We start from the raw sequence: 24,844 nt of genomic DNA, 5'->3' as shown, positions 1-24,844 counted from the left end.
TAATAAGGAACTGCTTCAAGAATAGCTCAGAAACACCTTCAGTTGGGTGCCTGGCACAATCCTGTAATCCCAGCAAATCATGAGGATGAGACAAGAGCATCACAACTTGAAGGCCTGCCTCAGCTACCTAGCAAGACTCTAAGCTACTTAAGCTCTGTCTCAAAATAAAAAAATAAAAAAGGTCTAGGGACAGAGTTCAGTGGTAAAATGCTTCTGATTTCAATTCCCAGTACCAATTCCCAGGACAAAAAATAAAAGAAAAAAGGAATTCCAACAATTCAATAATAAAATGACAAATACCCCATGTTTTTTAAACGGGCAAAAGATCTGAAAATATTTCTATGAAGAAAAATAACAATAAATAGAAAATGAGCATGTGGAAACAGTCAATAAGTACATGTAAAGATGTTCAACATCATTAAGTCATTCTAGAAACCAAACTTTAACTAAGACATGGAAACAAATGTCTATGAACTGATGAATGGAAAAACAAAACGTGAACATATATTATTTACTAACAAAAGGAATAAAGTTTTGATATATAACTGATGAACATTGAAAACATCATGCTAAGCAAAATAAACCAGATACAAAACAAATATTATACTTTTCTATTTATATGAAACATGTAGAATAGGCAAATTCATAGAGACAAAGTAGATTATAGATTGCCTCAGTGCAGGGGTCTCAGATACAGAAATAACTGGTAAGGGATATGCACAAACACTTCAGAGAAAAAATAAATGTCTAATAAACATATATAATAAAATGCCCAGTCAAAATCATACAAAAGGATGCAAATTAAAATTACAATGAGATATTTTGAATAAATGACAGTATAACTATAAAGATATTAATTTTTAAAAAGAATAGTTTTGGTTGAAGATCTCTTATAGTATTTTTTAATTTTAAGCTAATTTTGAATATTAAAGGGTTCACTTTAAAATTATGCTGATAAATCCCCAGTAAAAAAAATAATAAGACAGTGATCCTGCCAAAAGGCATTCCATTTAATTCATGAAATGTAACTTATAAATCTTCTAAATAATTCTTAATCTCGAGATATAGGATGATGATATTCCATCATTTGAAAAAATAAATGAAAAGTCTCAATGGAGTTATAATAATGTTACTAAGGGGGGAAAGCCTCCACAAAGAAATGCTAACAGTGATCAACCTATTTAATAATATACTGCTCTTCAATAATATGCTACTCTTCAATTAATAATCTTCAAAGAAAGAGCAACACTTATTTCAAAGAAAAGACAGGCTGCAGGTATCTCAAATGTAACATAACTAAATGTGAAACAAAAACTATCTGCATGTTTTCATTTTCTTTCCCATGGTAAAAATGAGTTAATTTCTCTTAGTTGAGATAACCTTTATTAGTTAATTCTCAAATAGTTTCATACTTAAGAGGAGCCAAGTATTAAAATTAAATGATAAAAAGAGAAATCACAAGGAAAATTAATATTTTTCTTTAAAAATCCCTTTACACATGAAAGTTCACTTTAATTGTTAATGGAAATCCAATCTATTAAGACACCATCATCGAAATTCAACATTCATTGCTACAATAGAACAACTGTGACTAAAGCAGAGGTCATAAAACTACATAAATGAGATGAATGAAAAAAATATTTGTGCTGTTTATATATATAGACAAAAGTTGCTTTGAATATTCAAATATATTAAATGCAAGGATAATAGTACAAAATAATGTTTCTGCCACCACAAATAAAAATTTTAATCTTATAATTGAAAAATAAAGCAAAACCTAAAAAGGAAATCCATATAAGTAAAACAAATATAATGATAAGATTTCTAAGAAACTTAATCTGAGTGTAAAGATAGCAAAGGAATAGGGGAAAAAATTAAAAGAAAGGATACTTGCAACTTGAATAAAAGTATATGGAAGAATGTTTCTGTTTTCAATCAAAATTTCTTAATTACTTACACTTCTAACACCCATTTTAATTCTATGTCTATACTTCTATCTCATGATATAAAAAACAGTCTTGAATTAACAACATTATAACCATTATGCAGTCAATGGAAAGGGAAGTTACAAAAAATATAATTAGTGACAGCTGTCTAGGTATGAAAGCTACACAATAAAACCATCAACATGTAACACTTACCTTTTCAAGTAAGTAGCCAATGACTAAAAAGCCTTTTCCACCCAGCATCTGTTCTTGCATGGCTACTGAACTTTTAAGGAGTTCAACCAGGAATGCCAAAAGAGTAGCACTGCATGTAAAGTACAGATAATTTCATTTTGTAATCATTCAATGTTTATTATAAACACGAAAGTATTCCATTTCAGTAGTTTGTTGTGTCATATGATAACAAATATTCAATACTAACTTCTATTTTGCTGACAACTGATATTTTGCTTTATATATGAATACATTTCTTACAAGAATGAGAAAACTAATTTTATCCTTTTCTCAAATTAAATAAATTGGAAAGTATGTACTTTTATATTGTTACTTTAAACATCCAAGTTTATTTATACATATATACATTTTTTTCCTACTTCAAGTTAATCCAACATAAACAAACACAGGTATCTTTCCATAATTAAGAGTTTATCATAATAGTCTTTTGAGTATCTGGTTATCAGATAGAATTTTAAATATGTACACAACATTATTTTGGAAAGATGCACCTATTTTTTAATAAATTTATTACTTAGACCTATTTTTCAAAAATACTTTGTTTAAAAAAATTCCAAAGAAATATATAACATGTCACTTATATCCATGTATGCCCTCAGAAAATTTGTGAGAGCAAAGACATGATTTGTGTAATATTGAAATGAAAAGTTGCAATTAATTACACAGTGTACACAAAAACACATAAAAGCACACAATGATATGTTTCAGACAAAGATTAAGCACTTGGTATGTCTGCTAGATGAAAGAATGAAGAAACCAAAGAAAAATAAATGATTGAATTAAGCTTTAATAACATGTTTTCTTCACAATTACATGACAATTTTCAACAAGCAGCACTGATACATGAATGTAGTATTCCTGAAAATGAATATATATTTTCCTCTAATGTATATATTTAATATCATTTATAATAAATTTCTGTAAACCATTCTCTATTGGGAATTAAAATAGTGTCTACCTAAAATATTTTATGATATAACCTAAATCACCTATTTGTGTTCTTAAGAAAGGGCAAAGTTACAAATTTCTAAATATATTTTAAGCACAATAATACTCTTACAAGTATTTGGGAAATTTTATAATGAGAAAACTTGAAGACTATTAAAGACCAAAAGGAATATGAAGTTCTAGTTCTGAATAATTCTAGCTCTTTTGGTTTCAACAGAATTGACAAATAACACCTTTCTCTGATGATGTGGCTATTTTTGTTCATATCAAATGTTCTCATAAGAAGAAATGATAGCAAAATTATGATTATCATTGTCAAAAAATGATTGTTTAAGACTGCATGACATTAGCTAGAAAAACAGACTATCCAGAAATAAAGTATTTCATTACAGGAAATTAAAATTCAATTATATTAACTGGCCCTATAGCCTTAAACCACAAAAAAATTAAATTTATTTTACAAATCAATTTTTTTTACTTTTCCTTAAGTCAAAGACAGACATTTGTAAGAAAATCACAATTATCAATGAATTCCTTGGGATTTTTAAATGTTTCTGTAAAGAAGCACAGCTAGTAAGCAATCTAATCCATTTTAAATAAATTAAATCAATAGTCAAGGCCACTTCACAAATAACTACTTAGTCACTATATTACATATAATACTTCTGCTTAAATGTTTGCAAAGAATAAAGGACCTGCATTGATATTACACAATTTCCTATCAGCTCATGAAATTCTTACCTACACATAAATTTGTGTTTTATTGGGGGGAACTGAATTCCTAAACATCAGCACTGCCCAAATTAAAGACTAGAAATAATTCACAATGGTCCCTATGGTCCGTGAGAAAAGGAAAAAAAAATATTTCTTACAATATATCACCGTCCTATTAGAACCATATAAAATTACAAGGATGCCACAATTATATTTTTCATTTATGTCAGAAGAACTAGACAATCTCAAACATCTAATGAATTAACTTGGACCTCTAAATATGGTGGAGTTCCATTACAAAAACAAATATTAATTTTATTAAAATTCCAAAATCTTAACACATGACTATGCTATCCATAAATAATTTCACTTCAATGTTAACCATGACAACAACTGAAAAGTCACATGCATTCACCAACCAAAGTATTGTTAATTTATACCTAAAACCCAATGCAATAGCAATACCACATCTTTACAAAAAAAAAAAAAATCTTAAAAATAAGGTATATTTGACATGGTGACGTAATAGTAAATAGATGGCCATCTTTGAAGAGGTACAATTTTCAAACATAATTTAACAAACTTACCAGTAACTAAAATGCATCGGATTGCTGCAGGGCTCACAATAAACTTGCAAAATTCTTTGTACTGCCATACAAAATTTCTCTCCATTCTTGCCTATTTCCAACTCCCCTAGATACAAAGGCAAATATAAAGGATACTTCAGCCCATTCCTATATCTCCTACATACCACTTCCTGTCTAGAACACATCAGTTCATCTGTAGAGGATCTAAATGTATAGAATAATCCAAAAAGCAAGTAGCTGTCAGCCAAAACTAATATACACAACATAGAACATTCTCTTGAAAAGTATAGCAACGCCAAGGAAAAGATTGTCAGGAGTGTTTTATCTGATAGACAAAAAGTGTACTCACTATTATGACATGATAAAAAAAATTGCTAAACTTTTCAACAGACAGAACTATAAATACGTCCTAGTAGTAGAAATTCTAATTCAGGAATCATTATGGGTTTTTAACTCTGTCTCTTTTTAAGGAAAATGACACTAATAATCTATCAATTTTTAAAAAATAATTATTCTCTTCCAACTCTTAATATGCTTCAATTAAATGAGGCAATAATATTTATTTCAAGTATCATAAAAATATAAGGGCTAGACCTAAGGGGGAAAATGAAATCGTATAATACTACTTGTTAATAACTAAGAATGTTTATTATGTCTCCAGAGCTTTGTGGAATATCACAACAGTCTTGGCCCACAAATACTTGAGAATGTTTAGTAACTGTGTACAAGATAACTAATTTTTAAAATAATAAAACATATACTATATTTAGAGTCTAAAAATTTATACTAATGTAGATTTTTTACTTGATTTCACTGTAATTTCATTCCATTTTCACTTATTTTTTTAAAATAACTAAAGTAGACAATTCATGTAATGTGATCCAAAAAGCATTATTATCGTTGAGGTATTTTAGGTAGAGACATAATATATCATAAAGTTGATAAATAAAATGATGGAGAATGAATATATGATCTAAGATCACTTCAAAGGCAGCTCTCAGAAGATAGAAAGTAGCTATTTGATTTGCTTTGTACTGACTCAAGCAAATTATCACAGCTAGATTGGCTTTAAAGAAACATCTTTTTGTTAAGAAGAATGTAACTAACTTATACAAAAATTACCACTTCCCTCTCCCTTTGACAAACATGCATTTAATCTCTTGAGAAATCTTACTAGCAAACTAATCATCAAAATAAATTCAGAAGATTAAGTCCCAAGTAAGATTTAAAATATCAGTAAATGAAAAAATTCTTTTCACATTTTCTTACATAGCCTACTTCAGTACTGAAAAACACTGAAATTTTTCAAAAGAAGATTAGATTACATAAAAATATCTAAAACCATAGAATCTATACTATTTCTGCACTGTAAAACTCTTTTATGGTGAGATTGATCACAACAAGAACAAAACTATGAATGAAATCAACTTAAATTCACACCCAAGATCCTTAGTTCCTGGTGACACAGACACAAAAATAATCTCTCAATAAATGAGAAGGGTTAGATTCCTTCCCAGTTCAAAATTAGAGAGATCTAAACCAAAAGTTTCCAACTGCAAGCACATTTAACAGTCAATTTAACACAAGGAACTCCTGAAGAATCAATCTCAAAGACGACAACTGTCTAAAATATGCAATGAGATCCAGACACACAAACTGTCACATGTGTCACTACAACATGAAGTGGAGCTTCATGTTAAGGAAAATAAAATGCATTTATCTGTGAAGTCAGATAAGGAAAACATTGAAATGCAACACAGTAAAATGCAGGAACACATGGAATACACAAGTGCCACATGAAATCATTAAACCTGCCCTGGGTCATGAAATCTCTCTTCTGTAATTTCTACCTTTTCCTTCAGCCTGATATGAAGGTAAGCAGATTCATACACTGAATTGCTACCACTGTCATGGGTAATTAGAAACACATAGCAAAGGATTTATTAAAAGTTAGGCAATTACACATTTATATCTTCCTTTGTTTCAAAACAGATTTTATGTTTCATTAGCCTATTTCCAACAATACAGCAAAAAATCTGAAAGTTCAAAAAATTGTGATTTAAATGTGATTCCATCTATGCTATGAAGGAAATTTTAAAGTATACACATATAAAGGAATTAATCCTAAACCTCCTGTGATTTATTATTATATATTTGTATATGGTATCTTAACAGAATTTACAGTTTAAGAACCCAACAGTCTTTTCATAAGTCGTTTTCACATATTACTAAATATATTCAATATGTACTAAAAATGTCAGAATGCTAAAAAATTAACTCTCAAAGTTGTTTTTGTTCTGTTGTTTTTTTGGTTTCGAATATGGCAATTCTTCCTCCATTGAATTGCTTTTGTACCTTTACCAAAAATCAATTACCCATAAATGTGTGGTACCACTTTTGAATTCAATTTTGTTCCACTGATACATGCATTTATCACTTTGTTAATACCATACTGCCTTCATTATTATAGTTTTACAGTGAGTCTTAAAGCTGGGTAATTACAATCATTTCAAATTTATTATTTTTCAAAATTGTTACTTGGTTTTCCCATATAACTTTTAGAAACATCTTTTCCATATCAATGTACATATTCAGGGATTTAGAATGGTTTTGTGTTAAATCTACATACTAATTTAATGTCATCTTTACCATGTTAAATTGCCCTACCCAGGAATAGAGTATAAATTTATTTAGGTCTTTGTTTCTTTCATCTGCAATTTGTAGTTCTCAGTGCATAAATCTTGTATTTGTTTTGAAAAAATTTCATTTAAACACATAAATTTTTGAAGCTAATGTTTATGGTATTTTTAAATTTGGTGTCCTTCTGTACATTGTTAATAGAAATAGTTTATTTTTACCTAAGAACCTTTCATCATGCAACCTTGTTAATCATGCTTAGTAACACTAGAATATTGTGTGCCTATCAATTCTTGGCAAATCATATCATCTGCAAAAACTGATTTTTTTTTTCTTCCCAATCTCTACAACTCCTATTGCACTGGCTAGAATCCCTGATCTAGATTAGAACCATGCACATACAGCACCTGGCAGAGTTTATTAACAATTTTATAGAATTATTTTCTCACATTCTTCCCTTTCAATGATTTTCCTAATAATTTCTGGTTCTGCAGCTCTTCCTTTCTCCTGTCAGAAAGCTAGTTTCCTTATTCTGCTGTGTACTTCTATAAATTTTCCCATATCCAGAGTCATAAGCGGGAAGACAGAGAGATAAGAAAACTTACAGGTGTTTATCTCACCCTCTAACGACACTAATTCCACTGATCCAAGGAAAGGTGATCCTTCCCTCACAGTTTGGGCTCCACTGGTATCACTGACTCTACCATAATTAGACTACATGAGGATTTGGATGTGACAGAACAGGTTAAAGAATAGAAAAATTAACAAGGAACTCATATACAAGGGCTAGAGAGTTTCTCCTGGAGCTTGCAATTCATGGCATCCAGGTGCTAAATTCCAGATCTCCAGTGCATGCAGTGCACTCCAGGGAATATGGAGGGACAAAAACTATAGTGAATCATCAACAGCACAAAAGTAATTAAATTCTACTTTTTCTCCAACCAACCTGCTACTATTCAGTTTTCAGAGCTCTTAAATAGCTGTTCCATAGATTCTGATCATATAAGGTTTTATTCTTGTATTGAGTGGGAAAAATATAATAGACTGCTTATTCTCTTACTCTTAATTGCAACTGAAATTTTTAATTCCCACTAATTTAAATGAAATTCCAAACTAAGATGATCCAATAGCCTCTCCCACAAATAATCCTTCTGTGTCCCTATCTTTATCTCAACATGTTAATGGGACTTATTCAATGTGGCCTGATATTGGCAGATGACAAAGGAAATATCACCAGTTAGAATTAAAATTAACACTATTATAGAACAACATCCCCAATATTCTTCACATCTTTTACAATGAAGAATTATAACACTGACCAAAAATCTCTGTAACCCACTAATTTTACAAGCTAAGAAACCAAGTATACCAAAGATAATCTTAGTTATTATCAAATTCTAAGTATTATTCCTTTTTTCTTGTCTACACAGAAGACCACATTTCCTAGCTCCTTTACTCATGTGACTAAATCAACAGAATGAGAACAGAAATCTCTTATGAGCAACAAAAGTGAAAAGCATAAGCATAATTCTCTCATCCTTCTCTGCCCTATTACAAGGAATGCTATTTTGAAAAATAAGAGTGAGATCCAAAACCCTAGATTGCTAAGTGAACTACATATAGTCAATAAGCAATATATAAATCTCTATCGTGTAAAGTCAAAAGTTTCAGGATTAATTTGATCTCACATAGCAAACGTGTATACTAATGCATATTTTGGATTTCGTTACACTATCCTGTACTTACCTAATATCTAATTCTTATTTATCTTTCACATAAGATATTCCAGTACATATGATCCAGAATAGACAGAAACACCACATTCTTTTAAGTTCTCATACAGAACAGCACCTTGCCTATTCCAAAGTAGAAGCTATCCACAATGCCCCTAGACCAAATAATTTGACAAATTCACACACTTAATCACAGTTGACTATGACTGACACTGCAAACAGGATTATATTACAATAGCTCAATACCCATAATAAATGATGATAGGCTATCCCTCCAGAACCAGAAAACTGAGAGAGCCTCTTCTGAACAAGGCCTATTCAGAGTTCCTGTACTGAATTTTCCTGGTTATATTAAGGCTGTTATCTTCCTTTCCAATGAGAAGGAAGCAAGTATTTAGGGCATATTAATGCAGATTCATGAGAACAAACAAGACTCATTTGCTTATAGTTTTGCCCCATAATTTCCTAATAGCTTGTTTGCCTCTAACTACTTTCAGTAGCTATGGCTGCAAAAATGGGGTGCAGATTCAGTACCCATCCTCCACACCAAAATACTAAAGCTTTAATGCCTAACATATTAAATATAAAATCTTACTTACTCTTCCTTCTCTGCATTACATTACAATTACTCACTGCCCCATATCAACTACACTATTCTAGTTATACAAAAATTGACATGATAAAAACTAAAAATGTCTCATAAAAATTCTTGTTCCATAAATCTTCATTTCACCTTTATGTAAATGGATTAAAGTCTGTAAGTTTACTTGGGCAAATTTCCTTGGTTATACTATTTCTTCTTATATGAGGCAAAAGAAAGTCTTATTTTGCTTTCATTTTCATTCTGTATATTCTATCCAAGTTTCCGGGGGTTGATCCTCTCTAAAGTATATAACCTTGCTTCTCATAAATGTCTATATTCTGGTTGCAATACTGATGAACATCATGACTTCTTTTAAGGTTCTGAAGTTGTTTGTGATCTTACACAATCACGAAAACAAGAAATTCTTGCCTCCTATTAAAAATAAGGTTCATCTTCAAACTGCTATCACGTGATATAAAAAAATCTTTCCTATTTTTGAACAGTTGACACACAAGAAGAAAAAAAAAACTTGATGCAATGGAAAGAAAATATTATGCGTAGTACTGGTATGCTCCAAATTTTTTCTTGCATGTCTGAAGCATATTGTCATTCCTGTGTATTTGCCAGATGTGTTACGGATGCAAGCAAGATAAAAAAGAAGCTTTCATTTCAGCATGTTATTTTGATGATATTTTACATAACTTAATATCATGTACAACTACCTTTTGCTACTGGTAACAATTTGTAGCAGTTGTTTAAAAATTCATTTGAAGACAGAAAGCCATAATAATATTAATTGTAACTCATGGTTTGTCCATAGTAGCAGTCAGTTTCCCTTCCAAATACAATACTTTAAAACTGATATATGAAAACACAACATTTGTACATATCATTTGGAAAACCATGTAATGTTTTCAATACATCTATACATTTCATAATGTTTAAATCAGGCAAAACATTTCTGTCTCCTCAAACATCATCTCTTTATGGTAAAAACATTCAAAATCCTTTCTTCTATCTTTTTCAAACATACAATATAGTATCACTATTCACTGTCACCCTACTATGCAATACCACACCAGAACGTCTTACTCCTATTTCGTTGTACTTTAGGGCACACCCACTAATTTTGTGATGAGTAGCCTTCTCCAACAGGAGTCTCTAAAGTTTCATCATAAAAAAATCAGGCAACAACTTGGGAAGAAAATATTGTAAAATATGTACTTAATATTTTAAAAAACTATTAAATAAGGTTCATCTTCAAACTGCTATTACGTGATATAAAAAAAATCTTTTCTATTTTTGAGGAGTTGACACACAAGAAGAAGAGAAAACTGGATGCAATGGAAAGAAAATATTATGCGCAGTACTGGTATGCTCCAAATTTTTTCTTCCATGCCTGAAGCATATTGTCATTCCTGTGTATTTGCCAGATGTGTAACGGATGCAAGCACAATTAAAAAAAAAAAAACAAAACAAAAAACTTTCACTTCTTCTAGAAAACCATTAATAAATGCTCAGATTAAACTAATTTTCAGGAATAAATATTCAAAAAAGAATGTGATTTCAAGATGCTAAGTCTATTCATCCACAATGTCAATAAAAATATTTACAAAACAGATTCAGAGTTTTTTTTCAAAATTGAACTACTTTATATACTTCATTTGTAATTTATCTTTATTAATGGGAAAGTTTTAAGGAACTCTGAATCTGTTTTTTAAAGATTTTTATTGACATTGTGGATAAACAGACTTAGCATCATGCTGTATACATGTAATAAGAATTGTAATGCATTCTGCTCTCATTTTTTAAATCAATAAAAAATAAAAATGAAGTAGTTCAAATTCAATAATATTTTCATCAAAAATATCACAGAAAATGCTAAAATAAAAATAACTAAATCTATGATTTGTATAGAAATCAAACTCTAGTAAGCATATGTCAATACTCTCCTGAGATATAAAGTCACCAGAAAAACAGATCTTCTGCTATCAGCCAATGAATTATTGAGGGTTAAGTGCATGAAACTTTCTTCTGTGTCTCCAGCAGAAATCTATCTGCAAGGCATTTATGTACGTGTTTGTTTGTGTGTGTGTGTGTGTGTGTATTTGTTCAACATTTCATATCATAAGTTCACTTTCAAGGCAGTCTTTTTCAAAGATTCCTTTTATAAGGAGCCCTATTTATGAATCTGAATGATCAATGTGAGGATCTGCCATCTGATATTGGAGCCTCATCAAAGCTAGACAGAGACATGCTTGGAAGGGACTATGTATCTAGTCTCTTTACTACTGAATAAAATTCTAAAGGCACCAAGTCCCATATCTCCTAGCACGACTATAAAAGATATTTGTCACCAACTGCATACATGTATATAATATTTATCTTCTACATTCATCTCACAAGAAATAGTCAGTGCTAAATTGATTACCTGTGGTTTCCTGACTACTCATCCTAGCCTACTAGAATTTCTTATATTCTTAAATCTACTTAACAATCAGGCCTTCAACTATACTAAAGATGTTAGTTAGTGTTCTTGGATTTCAAAATTACAAGACATACATACTGAATACGCAAACTGCTTTGAGTCAACTTTACTTTCAAAAAGGATAATATCTACCTAACCTCCATACTTCTTCCAGCTGAGCCTTATGCCCTGCCTTCCAATTTTAGCTTCAGCTATCTTGTAACAATAACTACAGAGTACAGATTTAAAGGCAGAGATTTTGCTGATAACCCGTGCGAGGAAGGCATTAACCTTAATTTTCCATCACATCAATAAGACCACATTCAAGCTACCTATTACTGTAAAAAAAGTAAAATCAAAGTGATCCTTCCATATTTCTAAATATTGGGTAACCCAAGAGAGATCCTTAATAATGTCACCTGAAATAATAAGTATGATAGTTGGACTACAGGGCCAAAACTTATATGCACGTTCTGGATATGAAACTAACCAAATTTTTAAAACGAATTTATAAGCTACCTAACCCCTAAGAAAATAATTCAAAGATACCTCCTCTACATCAGGAAACCAGTGAAAGGGACCATTTACTTGTTCTGAAAACTGTACAGTATAGACAGAAACAACAGTCTATCCCCATACAAAAAGGTGTACTCCAATGTAGTCATTACAGATTACTTCAACTTTTTAATAAAGGATCAGTACAACTGATGCTATAGAAAATTTATAACTCTAGACATGCAGCATGTACTGACTCTCCTGTAGGAAGAATGTATAAAACAATAATAAATTTCACTTAATAATAAATTAAGTGAAATGAATTCATTATTGTTTGTATAGAGTTATATAGAGTTCATCAATTTGTGAAAGAAGTCAAAATTTTGGAAAACATTTTAGAATAGGTTGATAATGTTATACTAACTATTGTTCTAGGGTTCTATTCACATTCTTGTGTTTTGAATATTTTTCTATATGTATTACATTACTTTACTCTTACTTTCACTAGTAAATTCAAGAGAATGCACATACACTGTTGTGAATTCTACTAGCTGTTACCTAAAAGATTTGTAAAAGCATTCCTTTTTTCCCATACCTGATTTGATATCAGAATCATCTCAAAGAAAACAAAATTTCCTTCTTAAAATTAACAGGTGATAAACTATATGTTTATGATAAACATAAACTATATGTTTATCATAAACTATATGTTTATGATATATTATATTATATTATTAGCTTTCTTCCATAAAGACACAATTTAGTAAAAAGGAGTTGTCTGACAAAGAAGTAAAGGCTCCTTGAACTTTACATTATAATTTCCCTAGGTTTAAGACAGAATAGTTAAATGTATTTTATTTTTCACTCCTTAAATTATTTTGCACACTAAATTCAATATAAATTTTATTTCATTCTAGTTAAATCTCACCGAACAAATTATTTTCTCCTCTAATTCTTATAGCATATATGCATAAAATGAATTTTTATGTCCCACATTTCATATCAAAGATGATTTCATCATTGCCAAGATAGTAAAATTTTTAACAAAGACAATCAAAATATGACTATTCGGTTCTAGTGTTACATCATTTCTGAAAAATATTTAAAAGTACGGGAAACATGAATGAATAAGCTATAGCCTGATAAAATATTTTCAATGATTTTCAAAATAAAAGTATTAATTATATTCTATATACCAAAGAGGGAAACCATAATTACAAACAGGTATTGACATCTTTTGTCTAGTAGAAGCAATCATGTATCGTTTTTAAATCAGTGGGATTAAATGACATTACAGAATTTTAATAGTGTATATGTAATAGGCACTTTTTCCTGAATTAAAAATCAGAAAATATGGTTAGTCATTTTTATGTCTTCTGAAAAATAAAATTAAGGTAGACAATAAATTATTTAAATTTTCCAGGTAATTTTGTTGCTTTACATATGACAATAGTTCTAATCATAACTACAACAAAATATTTAACTATTAAGGGAGTTAATTAATAATTAAGGGGCTGCACAATTCAAGTTAATTATTGGAATAACTTTGGTTAGCAACATAGTTTTAAGAAAGAGAATCATGATTTAAATTCTGTATATAAATTAATGAGTCATAAATTTTCACATGACAAGAGGACCCTTAATTTAACAGGATCATTGACATAAATACTTTCAATCTTTCAGGATGAGAATTCTGCCCAATACTTTATTAAACTTTACATTATAAATATTGAGTATCTGTGATTTTGAGAAAGTTATTCAATTTATTTCTTCCTTGTCATTAGCATAATTAAATAACACAATTAAAATACTTAAAATATTTTTATTGCCCTATAATTTATTCAGTTATATTTACATATTTTCAGAAACAATGCACTGCTGACATCACACAATAATATTTGTTTGCCATTTTTTAAACATTTACTAAATTGGTAATGAAACTATCTTTGAAATGAAACAAATATAATAGCAGGTACTCAATAAATGTCTTTTACTACTAGAACTTGACTAGAGAGTATATAACAGAAAAGGATTTGAGTCAACGGTACACTTACCCATTGTACCACTCTAATAAGACTTTCTGTCAGTATACAAAATCAATGTATTCAAAAATCAATTTATACCTTGGTCCCAGAAAATGTATATTTTTTCAAAGCAAAGTTCCCCTATGTCACACCATGCTGAAAGTTTGTTTTGTTTTATATTGCCTATAGAATGTAACTATGTATGTTATTAAAATAAAAATTATCCTAGGTAAGGATATGCTATTTGCAACCAATATATATAATCACCCAACTCAAAGGAAAATGAAATTACTATTTAATTTATTGAGTCATTGCCAGACAAAATATAAAAGATATAATGTCATTTCAGATTTGAAATTAAGTTTCTTCAATTATTTATTAATCATTTGTTTGACTTTTCATTATTAAATAAATATCAAATATTTAGTGAAAGGCATTTTAATTTATTGATCTCCATACTAAGAGGATTGAGTGGAATTAACTATTTCAATATAAAACAAGACTAGTCCCTAAGGAAGGACAAAACATCCAAATAGCCTTGGACATTTTGGAGATTTAATCAAGATGATCGAAACTAAATCTAAATAGGATGAAGTCACAACAGTACTATACTTTGGCCTAAGTTACTTGATGAAAATAGATCACATAAAAAATACTGTTTTGCCACAAGTTATTTGACTCAGTTTAATAACATTCATCTACTAATTAGTTTCTATATAATAATAAAGGCTATATACTTTTACTTAAAGGCAATAAATAATATTATTTAAGAAGATTTAAATTCTACAGGGAAGCAAAGTTCAATAACCAATTACGTTGAAATCATCTAAAACCTTTCCAGGCTTCTATGACTTTATGTTGACTTCCATACTTGAGTTAACACATACTTCAATTCTAAGCCATTACATCTAGAAAATGTGGATGGTTTAAAACCAGTTATACAAGTCCTATTTAATAAAAAATAAGTGATTCTTCAATGTAAACAGTATCATCATTAGAAAGAAGACTCAGAATGAGCACTACACTGCTGGGTATATAGCTCAGTTGGTAGAGTGCTTGCCTTACATGCACAAGGCCCTGGGATTGATCCCCAGCACCCAAAAAAATTAAACAAACAAACAAAAACAAAACAAAACAAAACAAAAAAACAAGAGCATAACAGCTACTTATTTCTTAAGGATTGGTGATAAGTAATATTTTAAATGTAAACCTACAGTATTTACATAGAACCTTGTAGGATCACTTATCTCACTGTCATCATAATAATTAAAATCAGAATGTACTTAGTGCTTCCTGTATGTGATCTATATATTTTATTGCACTTAGTATAAACAGTTCTTTACGTCACTACTATTCCAGTTATGCAATGGTCAAAATTAAGGTACAAACAATTTTAAAAAATTCTTTAATAATCAACATTAAGCTCTGGATTTGAACCCAAATAGTCTCACTTGGAAGTCCATGTATAGAGTAACAACTATAATATGTAGGATTCAAAGCAATTCAAAGCCACAAAAATTCTCCTGCACATATAAAACCCATCCTCAGAGGATCCAGAAAACAAGATCACTACCTTTCAATAAATTATTTTACTTACAAATCTCCTATATTTACTAAAACGTCATCAAAGTTGATAGATATGGTACACTTGTGCCAAGAAAGGTAAGGTTTATGGAAACAGTAGGCTGTTTCATTAAAAAGAACTTCTTAATGGGTGAGGGTGTAATTCAGGGAAACAGTGCTTGCCTCACATGCAGGAGGCCATGGATTCAATTCCTAGTACCTTAAAAAAAAAACAACAAAAAAAAACTACTTACTAAAATGCATGGAAAATAAAATGCTTCAGCTTGAAACAGAGAAGGCGGAGTAAAATTATTTTAGGGCTTCACTCAATTTCTCCAAAGAGTAAGTGAAAATTGAACAATATTGCAAAGTTCTATCATGTATTTATTATGCAAAGAAGGGTATGTTGTTGAATTTTCTCTGGAAGATTTAAAAACTTCAAAGTGATTCTCATCCACCTAGAACAATTCAATATTGACTAAAAATAAGATGGTACATCTACTTCAAGGTTGCATTTATCTTTATCTCTATAAATTGATGATATAAGCATAAAACACAAAATTCTATAAACCCTTGCATGGTTAAGAATCTATATTCTTTTTTGAAAAAAATAAACCTTGTTAGTTGTAGATGGACACACTATCTTTATTTCTTTTCTTTAATTAATTATTTTTGTGTGGTGCTGAGGATCCAACCCAGTGCCTCACACATGGTAAGCAAGCACTCTACTACTGGGCTATAACCTCAGCCAAAGAATTTGTATTCTTTAAATGGAGAAATCTCACTTACCAACTTGCTTTCTTTTATATTATTTATTAATGTAATTATTTTGGAGCACTAGAGATTGAACCTAGGGCCTCAAGCAGAGGAGGCAAGTGTTCTACCACTGAGTTACATCCCTAGCCCTCACAATTTGTTTTTAACATTTTTAAAAATGAATGACTCTGTCACTGATGCACATACTTTTCTATACTGGCCCTTTTCAAGCCTTGAAATAACAAAAGAGTACATGACTCATACACACAATTTTCCACAAAAGAGTAAACCTTTTGCCCAGCTATCAAGGGTCAAAAAAGAATGAAAAACTAATAGATAAGAACTCAAAATATCATGTAACTATATTATAAAGCAGCTTAGAATTGGATATGGATTATTACTAAAAAGAGAGTGATACCATTCCTATTATACATAGTAGATATAAATTAAGAACATAATACACATTACTGAAAATTTTGAAATTAGAAATTAATTGTAAGGAAATAAGGCAAATGATCAAAAGGAACTGAAAGCAAACAAATCTAACAAAACCACTATGCTAATTCCTTTCACTGTCTTCTATCTCCTTGATGAAATAAATTCAATTTAAGTATCAAAATATAATATAAATACCAAAGTGAGCTTTGAAGATGAGTAGTAAAAAAAACAAAACAAAACTATGGATCCTGGATGAACAGACTAGATTACCTTTTGAATATGATTTCAGAACTAAGATTTTATAATAGTTCTTCATGAAGAAATAAATTCCTGTAATAACTTATTTATAAAATTTCAAACTGTATAATCTTTCTAAACTTTCTCTTCCCTAAGCAACAAAATCTAATTCAGGTTAAAAAATTAATATGTATTTCATATTAATTCATAAATAATATATAAATTACAAATAATTTTCTCTAATTTATCTTCATAGCACTTACTATCTTTTTTTGAGTTATTGATCATAATGTATCCTGGTTCACCTACATTAAAAATAGCAAAATATTTTGAATATAAATCCAGAACTATAAATTAAAGTTTTATTTTTCCATTATACTGATCTGCCTCCCAATGAAATTATTTAAGGTCACATAGCAAAGTAGTATTGCAGCAGGATATAACCTCAGGATTCTCATTCAAAGCTGTTAAATTCCAAAACGCCAGCCTTTACACTATTTGAGGTAAAACAAAACATGACCAACCCACAGATGGGAGCGGAATATCGTAAATGCACTGGTCATATTTGTATTCATTTACATTTCAGATTATACTTTACACAAAGACCGTCCCAATAGAGGAACAATATTATTAGCAAAACTAAAATAGAATGTCATTAACAGGTAAATTAGTTAATATAAGAAATTCATGTATTACATTTCTTGGATCTTGAATTTTTCCTATAGCTTCATTCATTCATTTATTCCATCAATTAAAAATTGGATGTGTGTGTGTGTGCACGTGCACATGCACGTGAGTGTACATACTAGTAAGCATTCCTAAATTACTTTTAGAATACTATTTAATGTTTTCTATAAAATTTGTCCTTTAAAATCCAAAAGCATATTGTAAATAGTCAAAATCACTGTCATAATTTATATTTAATGTCATATATATATATACATAAATTCTAACATATGAAATTAAATTAGAATTTGATGGAAAAGGTACTTTTCATTTTATAAGAGATTCTCAAAAATTTTTAAAAAGAATAAAAAGACTAGAAAAAAAATGAAGATAATTGAAGATAACCTAATGTCAATTAATACTGTACTAATTTTAGGTAATGATAACAGCATTATAAAATAACATCATTCTTTAAGATATAAATTATGTAATAACTTATAAATTAGTATAAAATAGTATTTTGAGGAATAAACTTGGTCTTAGCAATTTTCTACAATCTAAGAAGGAAAACTCTGAGCATGTACAATGGATGAGGTTAGAGGTGAGAATTTTCCTCAACATAACTAATAATCATTATGCTACACCTAATAAGAATTTTTTTTTACCCTCAAGGAAGATATTCCTTTATGGTAATCAGAATCTGTTATATATTTTTATATTGTGGAAATAGATATCTTCCTTAATTCTAAACAAATTTTTACTACTATGTCAAAGACAAAATCTGAGTATACAACGCAATGAGGATACAATGTAAATCTAAGTGTGTAAAACATACCGGCAACTGTACACAGAAAACTTACCAGACAGTTGTTTCCACTTGACTGTCATTGAGCTGCCGATTATCCAGTTGGGCAAAAAGTGGAAAAAGGACTTGAATCCCTCCAATTGAATGAATTGCACTATGAATTGAATGTGTTACTATTGCTTTCACATCCTACATGCAAAAACAAAAATGTTTATTAAACTTCTATGGCATAATTTTCATCACTGTTTCTTTCTTCCAAATAACTTTCTTTACAAGAGAATTAAACAATAAAGTTTGACATTTTAAGAACCCTCAATTATATAGTTTTGATACTCATACACATATAAAGTAAGAAATTTGAGATACTTTTGCTAATAATTTTTAAATGTGAAATCTTATGTTGAGATATATTTACACAGAAAACATAAAGTTAAAATCAAATGTTATTTTAGAATAACAGATATTGCTAATGGAGTCAAAGACATTCAGGTAAATTTTATGCTAGAGAGTAATACATTCTTAAAGTATATTTTGATATCTAACAAATATACATTCAGGTAATCAACAGATATTATTTCATAGGACACAGAGATTCAAGATAACAGAACAGATTTCAAAGTAAGGAGACAAGATCAAGGTAAAGTATTTTGTCAAAAACAAGAAAAAAGTACAGAATCTGAAAACAGAAACAGAAATGGTAGGTTTATAGATAAGCAATGTTTAATGTATAAAGATACCATCAATGCTGATAAGAACATGAAAATTAAGCTACCATTCACCCACCTGGAGCATTAGAGCATGTGGGGAATGCACAAAAATTGATGCATTTTCCTTTGGTGATGATTCCAGGCATAGCTGAGCATCAGTAGCCTTAGCATTATATGTAAAGGCAATACTACTTGCAAGTTTTCCATCATATAAAACCTGTTTATGGTGTTCTGCCAAATGAATATCACTCTCTGATTTAAACTTGAAAGTACTCTGAAAAAAAAAAATTTTTAAGTAAATACTCCTTTAAAGGTAACACAGTAAAATTCTGAAATTTTAGAGCAGAGAAAAAACTATAATAATAAACAATTATTGATTTATTAAATTAAAATGCTGACTGACACTAATTATCTTTTTGTTATTAAGAAAATCATTTAACTAACATGGTCCAAACTACCTTACTCTAATATTAATGTTGAGGTTAAACCAAATGTTTAAAACTCAAGTTCTGGTGGAAAGTAACCAGATATGCATATAAGTGGGCTAGATGGGGACCTACTCAAACCAGAGAGAAAAGGGATCTAAAAGTGGCCCCTGATCAAGTCAGTCATTGTACAATATTGCCAGTTCTCCCATATTTTTCAAGAGAAATATGAAATCAGAATTTTTATATAAAATCACCTAATTTTTAAATTCAATTCAAATACTTTAAAACACTGCAGATCAAATATATCAGACTAACCTCAGGGAGTTTTCTACTACATAAAGTACTCTGAAAAAAAATTTTTTTAAAAAGTAAATACTCGGGCTGGGGATGTGGCTCAGCGGTAGCGCGCTCGCCTCGCATGCGTGCGGCCCGGGTTCGATCCTCAGCACCACATACAAAAAAAATCATCAAAGATGATGTGTCCGCCGAGAACTAAAAAATAAATATTAAAAGAATTCTCTCTCTCTCTCTCTCTCCACCCCACTCTCTCTAAAAAAAAAAAAAAAAAAAAAAAAAAAAAAAAGTAAATACTCATTTAAAAGTAACATAGTAAAATTCTGAAATTTTAGAGCAGAGAAAAAAACTACAATAATAAAAATTTGTTTTGGGCTTTCCATGTGTCTGGCATTAGATAGTGGTGCTACTTATTTTCTTATCCTCACTTCATTTCAATGAAAGTTTAAGTTTTATTATGACTCTAGTGAGTCATTCTGACTTAAACCTGAATATAAACTGTAAATTATGAGACATGTGCCAAAAAATTTGTATATATTTAGCTATGGAAGTTAATTTTTATATTTTCCACATAAAAATGCTTAGATATTTCAATATTATAATAAATAAAACTGTACTATTGGAATCAGACCTTTGTTCTTCACTCAATCAAATGCAATGTAAAAATTTACTTTTCACTTCAAAGTAAAGTTCCTTTTTTTTAACTCATCAATTCACAGTCCCTTAACTATAGATAACAGGTTTAAAATATGTTCTCATTTAAAATAAAGATTCTGTTTTTTTGTTTCTTTTCAGATATACTGACAGTAGAGTATATTTTGACATATTATACATACATGAAGTATAACTTATTCTAATTAGGATCACATTCTTGTGATTGTACATTATATGGAGTTACACTGATTCATATATGAACATAAAAAGTTATATCCAATTCTTTTTATTATCTTTCCTATTCTCATTCCTCCTTCTTCCCTTCATTCAACTCTGTTAAATCAAATGAACTTCTTCTTTTTCAATAGGCATTTTTTTAATTTTATTTTTTATTCTAATTTGTTATATATGACAGCAGGATGCACTACAATTCATATTACACATATAGAACACAGTTTTTCATATCTCTAGTTGCATACAAAGTATATTCACACCATTCATGTCTTCATACGTGTACTTAGGGTAATGATGTCCATCTCATTCCACCATCTTTTTTACACCCCATGCCCCCTCCATTCCCCTCCATCCCCTTTGCCCTGTCTAGAGTTCGTCTAATCTTCCCATGCTTCCCCTCAAACCCCACTCCTTATATCAGAGAAAATATTTGACATTTGGTTTTAGAGGATTAGCTAACTTCACTTAGCATTATATTCTCTAACTCCGCCAATTTTCCTGCAAATGTCATGGTTTTATTCTCTTTTATTGCTGAGTGATATTCCATTGTGTATGTATACCCCATTTTCTTTATCCATTCATCTACTGACAGGCATCTATGTTGGTTCCATGGTTCTGCTATTGTGAATTGTGTTGCAATAAACATTAATGTGGCTATGTACATATAGTATACTGTTTTTAAGTCCTTTGCATATACACCAAGGAATGGAATCACTGGGTCAAATGGTAGTTCTATTCCAAGTTTTCCAAGGAATCTCCATATTGCTTTCCATATTGGCTGCACTATTTTGCAGTCCCACCAGCAGTGTATGAGTGTGCCTTCCCCCACATCCTCGCCAATACTTATTGTTTTTTGTATTCTTGATAGATGCCATTCTGACTAAAATAAGATGAAATCTTAGAGTAGTTTTGATTTGCATTTCTCTAATTGCTGGAGATGTTGAACATTTTTTCGTATATTTGTTAATTGATTGTATATCACCTTCTAAGAAGTGCCTGTTCAGTTCCTTGGCCCATTTATTGATTGGGTTATTTGTTATTTTGGTGTTTAGCTTTTTGAGTTCTTCATTTACCCTAGACATTAATGCTCTATCTGATGTGCAACTGGTAAAAATTTGCTCCCAAGCTGTAGGCTCTCTATTCACCTCAATGATTGTTTCTTTCGCTGAGAAGAAGCTTTTTATTTTGAATCCATCCCATTTATTAATTCTTGATTTTAATTCTTGTGCTACAGGAGACTTCTTAAGGAAGTAGGGGCCTAATCCGATATGACAGAGATTGGGGCCAACTTTTTCTTCTATTAGAGGCAGGGTCTCTGGTTCCTAGGTCCTTGATCCACTTTGAGTTGAGTTTTGTGCATGGTGAGAGATAGGGGTTTATCTATTCTTCCCTACACAACTCTCTTATTGTGTGTTAGCATCCACATATCAGAGAGAACATTTATTTGGCTTTTGGTTTGAGTGATTGGCTTAATTCACTTAGCATTAGTCATTAAATCCATAAACTTACTGGTGAATGGCAAAATATCTGAATAATATTTCATTGTTTATAATATGCCACATTTTCTTAAATCCAGTCACCTGTTTATGGGCATCTAGGTTGCTTCCATAGTTTAGCTATTGTGAATGGAGCTGCTATAAACATTGTGTCACTGTTGTATGCTGATTTTAACATGGGTATATACCAAGGAATGGGATAACTGGGTCCAACAGTTGTTCCGTTCCAAGTTTTCTGAGAAATCTCCACACTGCTTTCCAGATTGGTCACACCAATTTGCAGTTCCACCAGAAATGTATGAGTAAATCTCCCCCCAACACCCACAAACTTGCCCACGTTTATTGTTACTTATATTCTTTATAATGGCCATTCTGACTTGAGTGTGATGGAAACTCAGTGTAGTTTTAATATGCATTTCTTTAATAGCTAGAGATGTTGAACATTTTTTCTTATATTTGTTGATCATTTGTACTTTTTCTTCTGTGAAGTGCCTGTTCAGTTACTGTATCCATTTATTGACTGGAATATTTGTAGGATTTTTTTTTTGGTATTAAGTTTTTTGAGTTCTTTTTATATCCTGGAGATTAATGTTCTATCTGGGGTGCAGGTTAACAGATTTTTTTTCCCATTCTATAAAATCTCTTCACATTAAAGATTCAATGTTTGTCCCTAATGTATATTACAATAGAAAATGGAGGAAAAAAGAAAATTTCTAAAAAATAATATGAGTGAAATTACGTATTAGGTAGTAATATTGCCAATAAATCCTGTCTGATCTGCCTTCTTTACTAGCTGCCTTGGTATTATAAAACAACATTATAACATACATTTCATTTATAACATCATGAATGTTCAGAAGGTTTAATATTTATGCTTCTAACTCAATCATTTTAAGCTAAAATTCAAATATTTTAAGCCATTGTACAAGACTGATCAGAGACATTATTTTAAAGGAGAACATTAGTTAATTTGTGAAAATAAATTCATTTAATTTAAAGAACTTGGGGGAAAATACATAGGAAATTAACAACACATAAAGAAGTCAACTAAGAAACAGAAAAGAAACTGCCAATTGTTAAATGAATCGAGAGCAAAACTGGAGTTAAATCAAACTGATCATAGCTCTCCTTACATAGATGATATTGTACTAAGAAAAAACATGTGTAAATACTGGAAATAGAGTAACATATGCTCCAGTTAGTAAAGCACTTGAAATTTATACAACAGACTAAGAAAAGACTTAAGATTATATTAAAAGGAGTTACACTGGGTCTGCATATTCCAGAACTCCTGGATATGGTCTCCACTACTTTTCCCATTGTTTTGTTGTGGTCAGTGCCAGTGGAAAATATCCAAAGTTACACTAGGAATTCTGGATTACAAACCTAAATCAGGATAAGGCAGGTCTATGCTAAAATTATACCTAATAAAATATTACTTATTTTGTGGGCACTGACTTTGACAACACTCCTAAAGCTCGGGAAATAAAACCAAGAATCAATAAGTGGAATACCATCAAATTAAAAAGCTTCTGCACAGAAAAGAAAACAATGAGAGTAAAAAAAAACTTAGGGTATAAGAAAGTAATTTTATCAGCTATTTCTGTGACAGGGGATTAATATCCAGAATATATAAAGAACTCAAAAAACTCAATGCCAATATTAATAATAATAATAATAATAGCAACAACAAAAACAGCCCAATCAATAAATGGGCAAAAGAACTAAACAGAAATTTTTCAAAAAAAGAAACACAAATGGCCAAAAAATACATGAAAAAATGTTTAACATCTCTAACAATCAGAGAAATAAAAATCAAAACAACATTAAGATTTCGTGTTATTCTAGTCAAAATGGCAATTACCAAGAATACAAAGAATAATAAATGCTAGCAAGGATTTGGGAAAAAAGGTACACTCACACATTGTTGGAGGAACTGCAAATGACTAAAACCACTTTGGAAAGCCACATGGAGACTCCTCCAAAAACTAGGAATGGAACCACCAGATGATTAAGCTTTCCCACTCCTGGGTATTTTTCAATAAGAACTAAAATGAGCATATTATAGCTCTATAGCCACTACAATGTTTATAGCGGCACAATTCACAATAGCCAAATAATGGAATCAGCCCAGATGCCGATCAACAGATGAAGCAATCAAGAAAATGTGATATATAAATATAATGAAATTTTACTCA

At 30.2% G+C, this 24,844-nt stretch overlaps 1 protein-coding gene across 8 annotated transcripts in view; it reads right to left on the bottom strand.

Moving 5' to 3' along the window:
* The window catches only part of Nbea (neurobeachin), a 651,894-nt gene that overhangs the window by 508,297 nt on the left and 118,753 nt on the right, over window positions 1-24,844 (bottom strand). For 7 of the 8 annotated variants that reach the window (XM_058582531.1, XM_058582532.1, XM_058582533.1 and 4 more), the window contains exons 9-11: window positions 19,617-19,814; window positions 18,889-19,022; window positions 2,142-2,250 (exon numbers count right to left, since the gene is read on the bottom strand). In XM_058582531.1, the coding sequence (XP_058438514.1) occupies window positions 2,142-2,250; window positions 18,889-19,022; window positions 19,617-19,814 (441 nt within the window). Of the gene's footprint in view, window positions 1-2,141; window positions 2,251-4,429; window positions 4,536-18,888; window positions 19,023-19,616; window positions 19,815-24,844 lie in introns of those variants that run through there. The other variant, XM_058582535.1, reaches the window with a different exon arrangement.

Source organism: Marmota monax, unplaced genomic scaffold (assembly GCF_021218885.2).
Source record: "Marmota monax isolate L192 unplaced genomic scaffold, Marmota_monax_Labrador192_F-V1.1 WCK01_AAM20220418_F8-fsc00011, whole genome shotgun sequence".
NCBI classification, from domain to species: Eukaryota; Metazoa; Chordata; class Mammalia; order Rodentia; family Sciuridae; genus Marmota; species Marmota monax.
The sequence above is the reverse complement of the archived record's forward strand: the minus strand, read 5'-3'. Positions and strand labels throughout refer to the sequence as shown.